This window comes from Melospiza georgiana, chromosome 16 (genome assembly GCF_028018845.1).
Source record: "Melospiza georgiana isolate bMelGeo1 chromosome 16, bMelGeo1.pri, whole genome shotgun sequence".
Classification (NCBI taxonomy): Eukaryota; Metazoa; Chordata; class Aves; order Passeriformes; family Passerellidae; genus Melospiza; species Melospiza georgiana.
The window spans coordinates 13,544,122-13,561,038 of NC_080445.1; the positions used below are offsets into that span (position 1 = coordinate 13,544,122).

General features: G+C 43.5%; 1 protein-coding gene across 3 annotated transcripts in view; it reads right to left on the reverse strand.

Moving 5' to 3' along the window:
* Nucleotides 1-16,917, reverse strand: part of NPRL3 (NPR3 like, GATOR1 complex subunit) — a 42,377-nt gene that overhangs the window by 21,752 nt on the left and 3,708 nt on the right. For 2 of the 3 annotated variants that reach the window (XM_058035893.1, XM_058035892.1), the window contains exons 3-6: nucleotides 10,645-10,774; nucleotides 7,426-7,500; nucleotides 5,247-5,400; nucleotides 3,870-3,951 (exon numbers count right to left, since the gene is read on the reverse strand). In XM_058035893.1, coding sequence (XP_057891876.1) covers nucleotides 3,870-3,951; nucleotides 5,247-5,400; nucleotides 7,426-7,500; nucleotides 10,645-10,728 — 395 coding nt within the window. In that variant the 5' untranslated portion in view covers nucleotides 10,729-10,774. Of the gene's footprint in view, nucleotides 1-3,869; nucleotides 3,952-5,246; nucleotides 5,401-7,425; nucleotides 7,501-10,644; nucleotides 10,775-13,755; nucleotides 13,850-16,917 lie in introns of those variants that run through there. The other variant, XM_058035894.1, reaches the window with a different exon arrangement.

Consider the following 16,917-nt stretch of genomic DNA (forward strand, 5'->3'; position numbering starts at 1 on the left):
CCCTTGGCCAGAAGCAGAGTTAAATAATGTTCCCAGTATGGACACAAACATTCAGGCAATAGGATATTAAACCCTCCAAGATATTTTATTCCACAAAAACTTTGTTTCAACACTTTTTTTTTTTTTTTAATCTCTGGTTGGTAATACCTGATGAATGATCCGAGGGATACATGGCCAAGGATCAGGATGATCAGATAACAGAGTTTAAAACTGAGACAGGGAGAGGCAAACAGGAAAAAGCTGTTTAATGTCTCTCCATCATAAGGCCCATGAGACATCTCATGCTACAAGAAGGAGCAAAGTTCAGAAGAAATAGAAAGAAATACAAAAAGTAGCTAAAACATGGAGCTCCTTATCAGAGGATGCTGTGGCTGTTCAATATTTACTCTGGCTCACAGGACTGTGGGTTAATTCTGGGAAGTGAGATCAGCTGGAAGCTGCTGAATGTACAGAAACCCCCCCAGAGCTGCAGGAAGCTGGGGAATATTTTAGGGACTATCACTCTCTTTTGCTCTATTCTGCTGTGTCCTGAGCCGTGAGCTACTCCCCAAAATGAGAACATGAAAGTTTGCCAGCATCTCCCAGAACTGCAGCTTCTTCCATAACTATTCACAAAACAAAGAAATCCCACTTCACATTTATAAAGAGTTATGAATTTTTACATACACACACCTCATATCACATCTATCCTGTTTATATCAGGAATTAGCCCCATGTTTTTGAGTGTGGTGGAGGTGAGGTTGTAGCTTTGGAGTTTGTTTTTCCTAGAGGTTGAGACTACTCAGAGCTTTGAAATGATTTCACATTTCCTTATAAAGGACAAAGGGCTGTCCTTTGATAAATACCTGTAGTTGGATTCTATTTTACAGCACAGCCACAGAAATAACATTAAGTCTCACAGAAACATTCCCTGAGCTGAGATGGGCAAGATCTACCACACAGTTGAGTCCCATCAGGCTAAAAATTTATAAAGGCACTTTCTGTACTAAAAAGAAGAAACAAACAATCCAAACCTCCCCAAAAACCTCTAAAAATTTATAAAGGCACTTTCTGTATTAAAAAGAAGAAACAAACAATCCAAACCTCCCCAAAAACCTCTAAAAATTTATAAAGGCACTTTCTGTATTAAAAAGAAGAAACACACAATCCAAACCTCCCCAAGAACCTCTCCATACTTATTCCAATGCAAAGCTAAGAGAAATTTGCTAGAACCAGACAGGCAGTTAGTAACTATCAAGCTCACATATTATCTACAGTTGCAGATAAAACTTTGTGAAAGCTCCTCAAAAGAGACACATATTGTAACATCAGTAAGTTTTTCAGCACTGAAGTCCTGAAAACTTTCTTGAGCCTAAAAACCATTGCTTTCTGTTCCACACAATGCTTCAGTTTGAGGACAAGATGAATGAAGACTCTCAATTTTCTGAATTAATCAAAAAGAAACATTCTAGTTCTCTCCATTAGAGACAAAATGTCCCAGGAAGTAGAAGCTGAAAGGCTCTGAGCTGTCAGTGTAACACCACTCCATTGCTTGTCAAGATGTCCTGGGTACTGATCCTGCCTTATGGAACACAGGCACCTCATTCAAAACCAAAGAACACTCTGAACAACAGCAATATTCCTCTGCTTGTGGTTTTGCACAAACCAGCTTGCTCAGGGAACATGCTGGGTCTTGCCTGAAATACCTCAGCACCATCTACAGGAAGCCAAGGGCTCGACAGCACCTCTGGAACAACCCTGGCAATTGGGCTGGAATTGCAGAAATCAGCAGGCACTTGGGAATGCTGGCTGGAGCAAATCTCAAACAGAGAGCTGGGCTCCATCTGCAATTCAAAGTGCTCTCTCCACTCCACTGGCTGCTCTCCCACAGCCAAAGGCTACGCCAGAAGCCTCTGTAAATTTAGAACAGCACTTTGTCACTGCATGCATCCCAAGGTTCACCCTTCCCAGCACTCCCTTCTCCTTTAAAAGCAACAGAGCCAATCTTTCCATCTTCCCTCTGAGGTCATTCACACTCCTCCACACTCTCTAGGTGGCCTAAATCCCTCTTGAAATGTGGTGTCCAAACTGGATAAAATATTCATTACAGCAGGAGTTTTACAACTGTGAGCAGGATTGGTGCCTATCTTACAGACAAGATTTATTTTATGCATTCTTGTCTATCTGGGTTTTTTTGTAACCCCATGTCACTTATGACTAACCCTCACTTCACAGAAGACCACACAGACTTCACTCCAGAGCTGCTGCCACACAGGAATAATTAATTCATCCTGGAGAAAACTGTATTTCTAGAACCCTTTTTCTACCTTACTAAAAAGTAATTTTAAATCTATGCCTGCCTGGTAAGGTGCTGCAGCTCCTCTAGCTGATCTGACTGCAGGTATAACAAGCATATTTCCTATGCTCTCATATGAAGTATTAATAGAAAAGCCCTGCAGAACATTTCCTTATCACCCAACAACACTGTCAGCTCCTTTTCAAGTACAGCTTTCCAATCAAGCACACAGGCACTTCAGATTTTAACCAACACCAATAAGGTCTCGCATTTGCTTTTGACAGTGCCATACAAAAGTGTCAAAATCCAACTTGCACCACTTCTTCCCCACTCACAGTGCCTAAATGAGGGAGAAACTGCCTTGTTTTACAGCTGGGGGCAGCACCAAAGTGCATTTCTCCATCGTCTGTCTATTCCTCCTTATCTCTGGGAAGGCTCACATGAGCTCTGTGTTCCTACAGTCACAGCTAAATGCCACAAGATGTCACTGTGTCCCTAAAATATTTGGAAACGTGATTAGGGTTTTGCCCAGTCATAAATACATAGCCCTAAAGGAACAGAAAAATATAACTGGAATATTAGAATTACAGGCTGCATAAAAACTGCCTTCCTTAAAAGTTTAGTACTCAAACTTTAGTACTTAGGTTTTGTGCAAGGTGTATGGAACCACATACAACATTTCTTCAAGCAAGATGAAATTCACAGCTCTGGAACACAAAGAGCAGCTTAGCAGAAGTTTTCTGATGCTCTATTATATTATTTAGGCTCCCAGTGCTTTACCCTACAGGGCTCTGATCCCCTCTGTACATGAGAAGCCACAACCCAGGGAGGACAAAGGGTTCCCTGAGGAACTCCAGCCTGAATCCCTGAATCCCTGACAAACACCCCAAGCCAGGGGCACAGCATCTCCCCACCCACACACAGAGGTTCTGTGGTTCTGTGTCCCTCTGTCCAGGCCCCTCCCCAGGCACAATCCTGGCTGCAGGAGCCTCTGGGCCCTAGGAGGCAGCACTGACAGCACAGGCTCCTGCTGAAGTTCAACAACAGCCCCACACTGCTTTGAAACCTCTGCCAGAACTTCTAACCCAGTCAAGAAACAGCATGTTACACTTTCCATTCTGCTGGAAGCCTCAGCATCTCATCCAAATTCACTGTCCAGACATGCACAAATGGGGCCAGGGCAGTACCTGACTTGCCATCAGTGCTCCTGCAGCACTTTCCCCTTAGCTGCAGGTTTAGAGCATTTCCCCAGTGCTGTGACACCCCTGTTATGGCACTTGTCAGTTCTACACTTCACTCGTCAATAGGTGGCCCTGTGCTAAGGAAGAAAATAATAATTCTTAAAGCTGTGACAGGCATCATCAGCTTTTAAGAACAAGACAACAAAGACAGACCAAGGTAATGATTAGGATAGCAGTTCTGCAAACATTTCTCCTGACTTCCAGGCTTCACATTGCTCTGCCTGGTTTAAAACCCAAATCCCAATGATTAACAGCATGAGGAAGTGGATAATATCCTTAGGAACAAAGCCAGGAGATTTCAATGAGAAACAGCATACCATGAGCCAAGACTGAAGGGCTAAAATCCAACTTACCTGTCATATGTCTCTTTGAGATCTCTGGCCAGTTTGCACTTGGGTAGGATGTGATGAAAAGGTGACTGGGGCCCTTCTGTGGCTATGGAAAGATTCAAAACAAGAAAGTAAATAACTGACTTCAAACCAAAGAGTTTCCTCTTCCCCCACGGGGTATCAACATTAGTGACAGAATTTTTAGCATTTTATCTACAATTACCTTTCAAATCTTTTACAATAACTCAAGTTACACATTAAAATGATAATAGTGAATTAATGCCAACTTTTGCTAAACCTCAACTCAGTTAAGCACATGTAACCAAATTGGACAAATGATGACTTTAAATGCTTTGTTTTTCTAGATGTTAGCTTTAATTTTTAATGCTTGCATCAAGATAATGCATCACTGTCAGAGTTCACCTTAAATAGTCCACACTGTTATAAGCATTACAGTTACAGAGCATTTTCCAAGTACAGTCTAGAAAAATGCTTTGTAACTGTTTGCTAGCCAGGTAACAGCACATAAGAGTGAAGCTTCCACATAACCAGTCTGGTGACTCAGCAGACAGCACTAAAGCATGCAAAACTTGCTCTAGGTTGGGTGAAGGAGGCCACACAGGAGCTCTTTCATGTCAGCCTGACAGGGAGAGACAAACATGATGGCTCAGTGCAGTCTCCAGGGATTGTGCTGAACTTAACTAGCAAAGAAAGCAAAGAAATTACTTCACCTCTGTCACAGACATGTTTTCTGAAAAATCCTTTCCTTAGGATTTTTTCTCCTGAGAGGCTGAGAGGCCTCAGGAACAAAATGTAAACAATGATTATCTGCTGCTGTGGAATGCAACAGGTTCATCTGTGATTGGTCTCATGTGGTTGTTTCCAATTAATGGCCAATCACAGTCCAGCTGTTCAGACTGTCTTGGTCAGTCACAACCCTTTGTTATCATTCCTTCTTTTTCTATTCTTAGCCAGCCTTCTGATGAAATCCTTTCTTCTATTCTTTTAGTATAGTTTTAATATAATATATAACATAAAATAATAATTCAAGCCTTCTGAAACATAGAGTCAAAACACAGAGTCATTCTTGTCTCTTCCCTCATCCTGGGACCCCTGTGAACACCACCACAAACCTCTAAAAATCAGCCTCAGCCAAGTTCACTATCTCTGCATAGGGATAGTGAACTTGGCTGAGGCAAAATGAAGGGAAAAGCTGTAAGAATGCTACAGAGCACCAAAACTTGTTCACAGTGCTACAGAGCACCAAAACTTGCTCACAGTGCTACAGAGCACCAAAACTTGCTCACAGCGATCCCAGGCACGAGAGAAGCAAGAAGGCACAACCAGCACCTCTCAGGAAGAGTGTCCCAGTTGAGAGCCCCAGCTGCTGAAGGCACTCACTCTCTGCCATGGCAGACACCTCGTCCTGGATGGCCAGGATGAGCTTGGCCTCGCGGGTCAGGTACTGGCAGCGGCGCTCCTCGTGCTGCAGGACGATGGCGATCCTGCGCGACAGGTTGTGCAGGCAGCTGATCACCGACGGGTCCGCGTTGGCCTGAGGGGAGCACCAGCAGCCTCTGAGCCAGGCAACCACAGCCAAATGGTTCCCACTGACACCAAAATCAGCCTCTCAACCAGAAATGAACAGAATTTTCTCTACCCGCGACCAAGCAGAAGCTCGGAGGGGTCCAAAAGTAATTTGGATTTTTAAGCTCGTTAAGTGCGTGAAAGGAACACCACACATGGACAGGGATAGCTCTGTCTGGGTTGCTTTTCCAGTTGTTAACCTTCTACCAGCAGAGAGCAAAGATCTCAACTTCACACAGTGAGACAAGACAGTGTCAAGCTTTTTGAAAAGGCAGAATATCCCAATGTTCAGGTGAAACTCACTGGCAGCACAGCACCTTTAACATGTCCCACTAACTTCATGTTGCCACACTGGTGTTTGTCCTCTATACTGACAAGGAACTAACTAGGTAACAATTACCAGCTCATGACCAATATTTTTATCCCAAATCTGTATTAATTTGGATCTGTGCTCCCAAAAAATTCACAAATATAGCTTATTGCTAACACTGCATTTATGCAAGTCCCAGAAAGAAAGTGCTGGAAAAATCTATCACATCAGTACAGCTGCCAAGGGGGGTGAGGGGGAATTCACTAGCTCCAGCATGAGTCAGCAGCTGCTTCATGTTTGTTAAGACATTTAAAGGAATTTAAAGTTCTGGCAAGTGACCACTTGGCACAGAAAGCAGCAAACTGTGACTCATCAGTTTTTTGACTCTGCTGTTCTTGCTGAGTCACGCCACGTTGGTAGCCCTGAAGCTCAAACACAGCAGGATCAGTGCTGATTATCACACTTGGGCCTTTGCCTGCTCTGTCTGCCCACTGCAGATGGACACTCATCTTTATCTCTGAGGGCCTCCACCCAGCTCCTGCACTGCACTGCTCCATCCCAGGAAAAAATTTCCACTTGCTTCTTGCCCAACAATTTCCAGAAACCTGACTGCCCCTGTGAACTAAGAGTGTCTCATTTGGCAAATGGATTTTGTGCTGCATCACACACACAATTACATCAGTATCATCTCATGGCTGAAGGGCAAAGAAAGCAAGTTTTCCTAGAAGCACTAGAAATTAGATTCCAGAAAAATGTGGGCTAGTCTTCAGTGTGAATGAAGTGAATGAAGGAGCATTGGTTTCAATGCTTCTGCTGCCACATGGCTCAGTGTGCATCATCAATGTGTGTTTTTGCAGGTGCATCTACACACACTTCCCTGCAAGCAAAGCACAGGGCTTTAACAAATCACCAAAACAACATCTCTTAACATGGGAAATCTAAAATCAACTCCTCCATTGCAAATTCAGCACTCCCTGACCCAGCAGTGTCCTAAAGCAGAGGAACATTGGATTCCCAGCAGAGCTCTGTAAACAATTTCTGGCTTGATTCAGGCACTTGTCCTGTGTGAAACCTTGCTCCTCATCCAATGACAAGCCATGCAGGCTGGGGCCAGCTCTATGTCACCACTGCAAAGCCAGTAGTAAGAAAAGTACTAGTGCTAAAAGAAAAAAATTCCTTTCACAAGCAGGGAGCTGGAGGTTTAAAAATTATGACATTACATCCAGTTGAGCACAAACCAACCATTTCCACAAAGATGACTATTTATTTTTAAACAACCTGTGGACTGGGAAAAGAAAGCCAGAGCTCAGCAATCAAGTCATGCTTGAACATAATGAAATTTCTAGGGCTTTATACACCTAATTAGCCAAGCCAGGATCCCTTAACAACAGCATCTAGTTAATAGAGGATGCCTGAAAAAAATTCCAGGCAGAAACTATGTATTTGTTCTAGGTTTTTGCTGAGCATTGAAACCTCATTATTCTTCACTTGTACCTTCTTCTCATTTAGCTGCTCAGCTGCTGCTCCCTGGCACTCTCCCTTTACAGTGACCTCACTGCTGAGAGGAGGCAGCTTTCAAACACTGGCCATTAATCACAAAACAAGCCTGGAGTGTGAGCCTACTGCATTGTCTCATGCATGCAAGCACATCCCACTGTCAGATGGAATGGAGACAGCCCTTACCCTTAGTGCAAACACCACGTTGAACAGAATCATGGTGGGCATCTCTCTCTTTGGTGAGGGGTCAGTTTTGGATACCTGAAAAATATTTTTTAGAAAATCCCATTGGCTAGTGTCAGCTGGAGAGAGTAACAAAGGGAAAGTCATTTAAAAAAATTTTAAAAACATAGTTAAATAACAAGCTCAGAAGAGAGAGTAGGCAAATCAATATATAACATCAAATATGACTGGCAAAATATAGAACTATGCTTTTGTTTTTAATTGGAGGGTCACACAGTTACTCTACAACACTGCCTTTGCTGAGCAGCTGTGAAGACTCAAACCAAAGCCTTTTAGTCACAAGCATGGCAATGAGTGTCAGTTAAGGCAGCACTCTTGCTTAGTGTCTCTGTTATTACATTTAGCATCATTAGAGACCTTAGGTTTAAATGCTTTAGCACAACTGTCAGATGTACTGTCAACAGAATTCCACAGATCTCAGGCTACACCTATTCCTTCCTTTCCTAAAATCCCCATTCAAATTTCATCCTGTTACAAGCTGCTGCTTTTATCACACAAAATATGCTCTAGAACAGCAGAACTAAAATAAAAGGTTTGATTTTTCCCTTCCTGCAGGATTTCAAACACATTTTTCAGCCTCTCTATTCTCTGTGTAGCAGAGAGCTCCATTCCTGAGGCAGATTCAAACTTTCCAGTGAGAAGAAACAGCTGGAGCTGAGACAAGCAAGTGGAATTTGCACAGCCAGACCAGCTCCAAAGGGAGCACGTGTCACCACAAGATGGAGCACAAAATGCAGGGGACATTCCCACCTCCCCTGCAGCTCCCTGCTCAACAGCCACCCCATGCCCAGAGCAAACAGCTGGAACCTGCCAGGCCAAACAAAAGTTGGTGTCTACCCAAAGCAAGTGCAGCACCTGAGCCAGGGCAAGCACAGCAGCATCTGCCCTCCCCACAGGTTCCCAGCACCAGCAGTGAACTGCTCAGGACTGAACTCCAAAATCTGACTGCTCTCACTCAGGAGTCTCTACATTTAGAAAACTAGGAGGTGATACATATTTGGGTTTTTTTTTTTTTTGTCCTAAAGTGAAAATTACATTCTGTCAGAAAGGCGGTGATGGGAGAGTGGTAAAGGCAGTTTATCTGTTCTGGAGTTACAGGTTCCACAACATCCTATGAATTTCCAAGTGTAAGGACTGATCCTGCTCCTTCCTTAAAATCAGAGAAAGTACCACCACTAACATCAGTTGGATGCAGGCTAGATTTTATATCAACTCATGTCCAGAAAAAAAGAAGACTGAGCTGGGAAAGAAAATGCTGAAGGAATTTGAAGAATTCAGAACATTGCTACATAAAAAGCAATCTGGCACACAGGATTAAATGCTTGTGCTCTTGTAACTCCTGAATCTCATTGGAGTAAAAATTTGCTGAGCTGTCCTGTGGATTAATTTGCTGCAGTATGGACTCTGAGGAAACTCAAAGCAGAGGCTGCTGGGTTACTCCAGACACTGCCTGAGCTCCATGGAAAAGCAGCTCCATCTGGCTTCCTCCTAACTGCAGGAGGGTCCCAGATTTACACTGACACAAACCAGCAGAGATGGCTGCCACAGCAAGAAGATTCTGGACTCTAGAAAGTTCTGGGGCACCTCCCAGGGTGATAAGACACACCCAAAAAGTTCCTTCAGAAGTAACAAAAAAGTGCTAACAGCTCCTTATAACTTTATTTACTTGCCCAGATGCAATTTTATTTAGACAAACTGAAATGAAGTGACATTTCATGCAATTAGGATTAAACTGATTGGAAAGAATGTACAATAGTAAGTGGTGAAAAAATGCAAATACAAATTTTTAACCTTGTTTAGAGCACATTTAGGAGGCTGAACCTTTCAGATGAGATTAATAAAAGAAAGAAAAATGATCTGAGGGAGAACAGGCCACTGCTGTCAGAGCCTTGAGGGCACCAAAATGGCCCAGGCCAGGACCTGTTCCCACACAATTTCTCCCAAGAATCCATGACTGGGAGCCCCATTTAAGCTCAGCCCAGGGCCTGGAGCTGTGCCTGTGTCCAGGATGGACCTTGGATCTGTGCCTGTCTCCTGGTTTAGTACATCCCACCCTTGTCCTGTCCCCTTCTGCTCATGGCTGGGGTCCCAATACAGACCCTGGGCCTGGTTCCCCACTCTGCCTTGTCTGGGGCTGCTGATGGATTTGCACAGCTTGGGCACACTTGAATCCTGTCTTCCAAGACAGTTTAACTTTTCAGGACTGAGTCTTGGTGCTTCTCCATGACATTTCCTGCAGACTCACAACTGAGTTCCCAAAGTAGCATCTTTTGATGCTTTAGGGCAGCTCCTCACTGGGATTAAAGCAGTCTGGTCCTCTAAATATCATGCAGCAGTTACCAACAAGCAGTTTCCACCTCTAATTATAGCTAGAAAGCAGGACAGAATTGGCAAGCAGGCTTTTTCCCTAAAAAAAAAGGAATGACTTAGCAAATTTGATGAAAAATGAGACCAAAGAAGTTCAGTGACAGGGATCAGCACTGGATTCAGAAATTACCAAAACCTAGTTCATTCCTACAGTTGAGCAGGAGGAAGGAACAGGACAGGGAATATCAGGAACACAGAAGAGGGTGAATTCTTTCCTGGATTTAAGCAGGGCCTTTTACAGTCCAGATAGCAAACTGCTCTCATTCTAAGGACCTAAAACAGGCCATGGAGGAAGGTCTCCATGCAAACAGCAGCCTGACTTGGTCCACAAGAAAATTCTAGATCTCTTTCAACATCCTACATATTCCATCTAAGTCTTGTGGATTATCTTCAGCCTCAGGAAAAGTTAAAAGCCAAACAAGGCTGACGCAGCTTTTAGCATTTGTGAAGGGTTTTGGTGGTGTTTTTTTAACTGCCACACTAATTAGAGGTGCTAAAAGCTAACTTGCAGTAACTAAAATAGTGAGAAACAGCTTTTGGAGTTGGAGTGCCCAGTTTTACTTCTCTTTACTCACACTGCTTCCCTACAGTAACCAGAAGAGTTTCTGTGATCACTGACAGCTCCCTCAGTTTGCCACTCACTCCACTGACCCAGAATAAGTAAAAGACAGCTTGGAGCATCAGGGAGTAAAACCAGGATCAAAAGCCAACATGGGCATCCTGAATTGCAGGTTTCCTCACTAAAGCCAGGCAGTTTGTGAGGAAGGCAGGTCCCAGAGGGGATCTCATACCTACCTGCCCAAGGGCATGCTGGAGCAAGGTGGGATGGCCAACAAAGCGAACATTATCAATCTTCAATTCAAACTTTTTGCCACACATATCTGACTTGGTAGCCAAAATTGTTGCCAGGATGACATCTGAAAACCTTGAAGAGCAGAAACAGAAGTTATTACAGTTTTCAAAGAGCACACCCCCAAAATATTCCTCCAAGTACAGATATATTTAACTCCAAAGTTTTTAAGGCGTTGTAAATTGTGAATAGATTGCTGTACCCGGAGTACGACCAATTATGTAAAATTAAGGACCCCTAAATTACATCCCTCAGATCATCACAATTATAAAACAGGAAGCGTTCACAACAAAGACTGCAGGGTCATGCTCATTTAATTACATGCTCAGCAAAATACATTGAAAAGATTAGATGCAGTTTGCTTAAATATAAAAAGAGCTGGAGTTAGCCATTGCCTGGATTTAGCTGCAGGTTAATGAACTTACTAAGCAATTACATGTTGACACAGCCTGTCACTCAAGCACAACAGAGATCTTTAAGCCACCCAGTATGGCAGAGGGGAAGGCAAGAAAGCTGATTCAATTAAAAGAAACACAGCCAATGCTTGTCCTTCCTTTCCCAAAGCTCATCATTCCAAGCTCCTCATTTAACAGATCTCAACCTGTGCTCAGCAGACCGCTGGCACCTCCCAAGAGCTGCCTGGCCTCACCTGGGCTTTCTCATTTGATAAATCACACTCATGACAGGCCAGGCCCTTCCCAATGCCCAGCCATGGGGTTATCCTGAATTGCTCTGGACTGGTGAGGGCAAGGCAGCAGCTCTGAGACAGGAGGGCAAGAACCCACAAGGGGTCAAAACCAGCTAAAATCCTGTGTGACAAGGGAGGAATTCCACAACTGCTCTCTCTGATGGCCTCACAGCATTGGTGTGGTCTCTACCAACACTTGTTTTCCTCAAGGTGTTCCCTGGGACAGTGAAACCCAAACCCACAGGGAAGAGAACTCAGCTGCTAGAGTAAACTTGTTGCTCTAAAACAGGAGCAGTGCAAGCCTTGTTATTGACAAGTTCTCTCCTCATCTGTTTTATAGAAGCTCCTACTTGACCAAATGAATTTCAAACCACTTTCTGACGAGAGCTGGTTTTTAAGAATGAAAATGTTTATTGCATTTAGTGTATTTACACCCAGGGATGTGTGCCCCTGCCAGACCATCCCCCTAGAGCAGGCAGGTAGCCCAGATAACCCAGTATCACTCAGAGAGGAGGGCAGGCATGGGTGTGTGCTGTGCTCACCTTATCTCTTGGCCACAAGTGAGCCCTCCATGCCCAGAGAAGCAATTAATGTAGCTTAGTCCTGCTTCCCTCTGAGTCATGGTGCACTACAGAAATTAAGACAAATGCACTCAAGGACACAGGGGGAATTCCTTTTATTTACAAATACTGGAGATGAAGGACCACACAGGCCCAAACTGAAAAAGCCCCTGGTGCTTGTACAAACAGGTCACTCTGACCACAGCACTCTGCTTATGTTTGGTTTATGGAAGGAGCAGCTGTGTACAGACTTCCAAATCCCTGGCTGCTCTGCTCCCAGCTCCAAGCTAAGGGCAAGCACAGACTAGCCAGAGACCCCTGGGGCTACTGAGCCCATGCTCCTCAGCCACGGGGCTGCACAGCTTGGGAATCTGGGAGGAAAGGGCAAAGTGCTGGAACGGGACCTGGACTGACAGTCCCTGGAGATCACATTCAAAATAGGAAAAAAGTCACCATGACAGCAGTGAGCTGCTTCTCCTCCTCTTTCTGCCCTGCTCAGCAGCTCGTTAAGAGGCTCATCATGGAGCCAGGAAGATGGGAACAGCAGTGGATCCAAAAGGAGCATATGTTTTGGGGGGTGAGGGGAGAAGGAGGGCAAACTGGAAAATGTCGGCTTCCTGCTAAGAAATGAGTTACCCTTCCCTCCTCCAGCCTTGGCAAAGGACACCTGGGAGCTGATAAACTGATCATTCTGGGAACTTCCACAAGGAATTACAGATCCTTTAACAGATAAACGTGGTGCTAAAGGTGGGAATTCAGCAGTTTCCCAGGGGAGCTCTTGACACCAACAGCCCTGTCTGGTATGTGGCTCTTTGGGGAGGAAGAGATTAAAAGGCTGATTTTGGAAAGTCCTCAGGATCTTTTTACTAGCAGGGTCTTCTGTGTCTGGGAGAGTACTGAATTGCAGCCAGAGGAGATGTTCAGGGACAGAATCCTGACACAGGTGCACCTCCTATCACCACAGGCTCTCCCAAGAGTCACCTGCACTCCAGCCCCATTCTCCTCCTCTGACAGCCTGGATTTATAGTTTTGCTGTCTGGGCTTTTTTAACCCCCAGTGCTCTACATAATTTTGACATTTCTTAGACCTCAGGACAATAGGGAAATCGAGGAACAGCAGATGTGTTATTCCCATTACTTCAATTAGTCACCTCATCTTAGAAAATGACATTTTAAATATTTCAACACACATTTTCCCATTTTTGGGGTATGTTAAGATGACCTAAAAACACTGACTTCTTAGAGCCCAAGAGTTTGTTAGAAGCAGACCAGGTTTTACAGTAGGGCAGTAACCCTTCTCCTTTTAAGAGATTGGTCTGAGCATTGTGAATTCCGGGGGGAAGCAAACCTCTTCTGTACTAAGGAATTCAGCAGGCAGAAAGAATATACAATAAACAAAAGCTTTGATTTCTCCAAAATATTCTACCACTCCTCTCCAGAGCACAACATAGCAACAGCACATTGAAAAGAAGGGGGGGAGATTCAAACATGAATTCATTTTTGTCCCCCAAGAATGGATCATAACTTTTTATATGCCACAGGAATTCAAAGCAAGGCTTTTATTAAGAATTTTTCTTTGAAGTAGTTCAGAACAGGATCTGAGTATATAGGTGAGGTTTATGTTAAGCAGGGACTAGAGATGTTTTTTTTTTTTTTCCTTCTGGGGCCCTGAGTTAAGCACTTTTCCCTCTCTGTGTGTAACCATCCCATTGAGTGGGGCACCAAGAGCAAGCAACCAGCACAGCTGCTCAAACCTGGATCCCCTAAAGAGCTCTCCATCATTACCCTGGGATTAAACAGATTACTCACTGAGCTGCACTTTCAAGCCACTTCTCCTCAGAAAACAATTTGATTCAGGGCTCCTTGCTGGAATAACTACAATGCCAAGGTTATACTTGGTGCACTCCCAGAGCCTCCCAGCTTTTCCCAATTCACAGAGGGGACAGTGCCACACCCATTCTGGATTCCCTACAGGAAGCACAGAAATGTTAGTAGGACCTTGGTAATTATCCTGGCACAAACCTTTAGCAATACATTTCCTACAGACACTGTGATTTAGCATATGATTTTCTCATCATTCAGTGTAAAACAGAAACCAGAAACACAAGCACAATTAAAAGGATGGTGAGAAAAGAAAGCCATTCTAGACAAAGGTGATTGTTTAGAATGTTTGGTCTTACCCTGAAACCAATTGCTCATCAGTTAGAGGACATTGGTCTCTGAAATGGGAACATGGCCATAAACACAAAACAAAACATAACAAAAGAAAATAAACGAGGCAAGTACACAAAATACAAAAGAGAAAAAAAAAAAGAGATCATATTAAAAACAAGGATGAACTATTAAGGGTTAAACTCCTGTAAAGGAAATGTAACTGTTGAGGAGAGTCTGAAGTTAATGGAAGGTGAATTCCAGGGATACATTGCAGGCTGTTTGACAACATGGAGAAAACAGGCTGAGGTAATTTAGTCCTTGCACTAGCAGTGGCTGCTGCCATGTGTTTTCCCACAGTACACTGCATTTATGGAGCTGATTTCCAGGACACTTTTTAATTCATGCTTACCTTAAGAGAAACAGCAGAGGTTGCAGCCTGATTTGGAGCAGATTCTAAACCTCAGTTTCTTTGCTAGACTACTGCTATCATTTTCAGCAAAGAAGCTCCCATGCAGCCCCAAACAACCCCCAGCTCTTCCCAGTTGATTCTGGAGCTTCCATACCCACAAGACTTAGGAAAAGAGGATGCCAAGTGTTTGTTGGTGCAGGATTCTGTGAAGGGCACACACAGGCACCACTGCTCCTGCAGGGATGCACACAGCAGGCACAAGGCAGGCCAGACTCACAGCACACTGAAAAATCCTTCCCTGCCCCTCTCTGTGCCCCAGGCAATAAGCACAGCTTAGGAAAAGGAGATTGAAAAAGCTTTCAAGGCAAAGAATCCCAAACCCTTCTTTACAACAGGTGTACAGAGCAGGACTGAGTTAGCACCTGTACTCACTTTTACATCAGAAACACCTGTTTCCATTTTAACATCCAACTGCCACTTTTCCCCCAATTAAGATTAAAAAGGACTTGTTTCATAAAACAACTTCATAAATGTACTGAAAAATTAATCTGATAAAAGCTTTCTACTAACCCACAGGAGAAAAGGGAGGCAAACTGAAAACCTCCAACAATTACTTAATACAAAACACAAATTTCTGCCAGTGATGATGAAAAGAGAACCTAGAGAGCCCAAGTGACAAACTACACAATGGGGTGACATTACAGGAAGGGTGTCTCAAGGAATGGGTGCATGAATGGAAAAGCACAGGCTGACAGAAAGGAAGCCTTTCAGAACAAATACAAGGAACAACACTGGAGTCCAGTGAAAGAGGGACAGAGGAAACAAATGTTATCACAGGAGAACTACTGTTTGTTAGAAAGGGACATTCAAACCCTTGTTTGTCAGGAACTTAGGGGTTTTTATAACAGAAGCATTTGCTAAATTTGCTAAAAGTCCTTCAGTTAGTGAGCTCTGCTACTAAAAATGCAAAGTCTGCTGTAACATATGTTACTATATGTGCCTCCTCATTAGAATATTTGCTTGCTGGCTATACCACCTACAGAAAAAATACCAAAAAAACTATTTCAAACCAATTTAACATAGCATTATTTTATGGCTTTAAAGGAGTAATTGCCTCATCTTTTTTCAGGGGAAAGAAAGAAGACTGGCAGGCATCTCCATAAACATTGGGAGGGGGTGTATTCCTGGTAAAACACTCAGAAACTGAAGGATGTTTTTGAAAAGTGCAAATGATGAAAGGCTGAGAAGAAGCCAACAAAGAGAGACACTTGACAAGCAATTTGTTTTGACAGTGACAGCCTTCTGAATACCTTTTTGTTGCCTGGCCACCATCAACACACCTCAAACACTTTTGCTGCTCAACTTGCTTTCAGCAGGAAATAAAATGTGTACTCTGAAGACCCAAACACAGCCCCATTGAGCAGAAATGAATAAAAGCAAACACACCCCAGGAACCTGGGGAAGGATTATCATGAATAAGCTGCCATTGTCTATAAAAAAAACCAAAAAGCATAACAATGACCAGGAAATTGAGCCTGGAGGCTAAAAGAAATCCAATTATCTGTACAAATATGCTACATGGAAATGGAATTAAGGCACCTAAACTGATCTGATTTTGTCCCTCCTGAGAGCATTAAGAAAGGTCAGTTCCAAAGTAATTGATCTGGGTTCCAATAGCTATGGGGAAAAGGCAACAGTAAATCTTACCTAGGACACAATTGGTACTAGATTACTAATAAATTAAAGACAGGCATCCAATATAAAAAAGGATGACTCCAAGCCTCTTAGGAACTATTGCAACTACAAGATAAATCTGAAATAACCTTTGTACTGAGCATGCAGTGGGAAAAGCCCAACCCTACAACATTATCAAACTTGCCATACACCACCAACTCAAGCTAGCAGTCTGCCCACTCCACAGCCTCACTGTGTGCCACCAAAACCACCCATGGGAGCTCCTGTCATGCAGGGATTGAAAACAACCTTCTTCCAACTCTTCCTCAATGAAGTCTTCCAAAAATAATACAAAAAACACTTCACAAATTACTTTTATTGTGGACAATTTCAGACAGAAAATCATCAGAAAACAGACTGGACTTCATGATGATGAACTCTCTCCATGTGCACTGAGTGTCCAGGAAGGGAACTCTGCACTGCAGAAGGATCTTACAGGGATGGAGCTGCCACTGAAGGAATGGCTCTCACAAAACCAGTTGCTCCATTCCTGGTCCCCACAACCTGATCTTCAATGGAAACACACAAACTGAAGCAAAAATTCATAATGTTGGTGAGGAAAAAATCAATTATGATATTGGTTCTATGGCATATGAAGGTTAAACTCCTTTCCTTTCCCAGCTTACAAAGCAGGTGCATCTCCCTCCCTCCAGGGGATCTGCACTTTTCTGCCT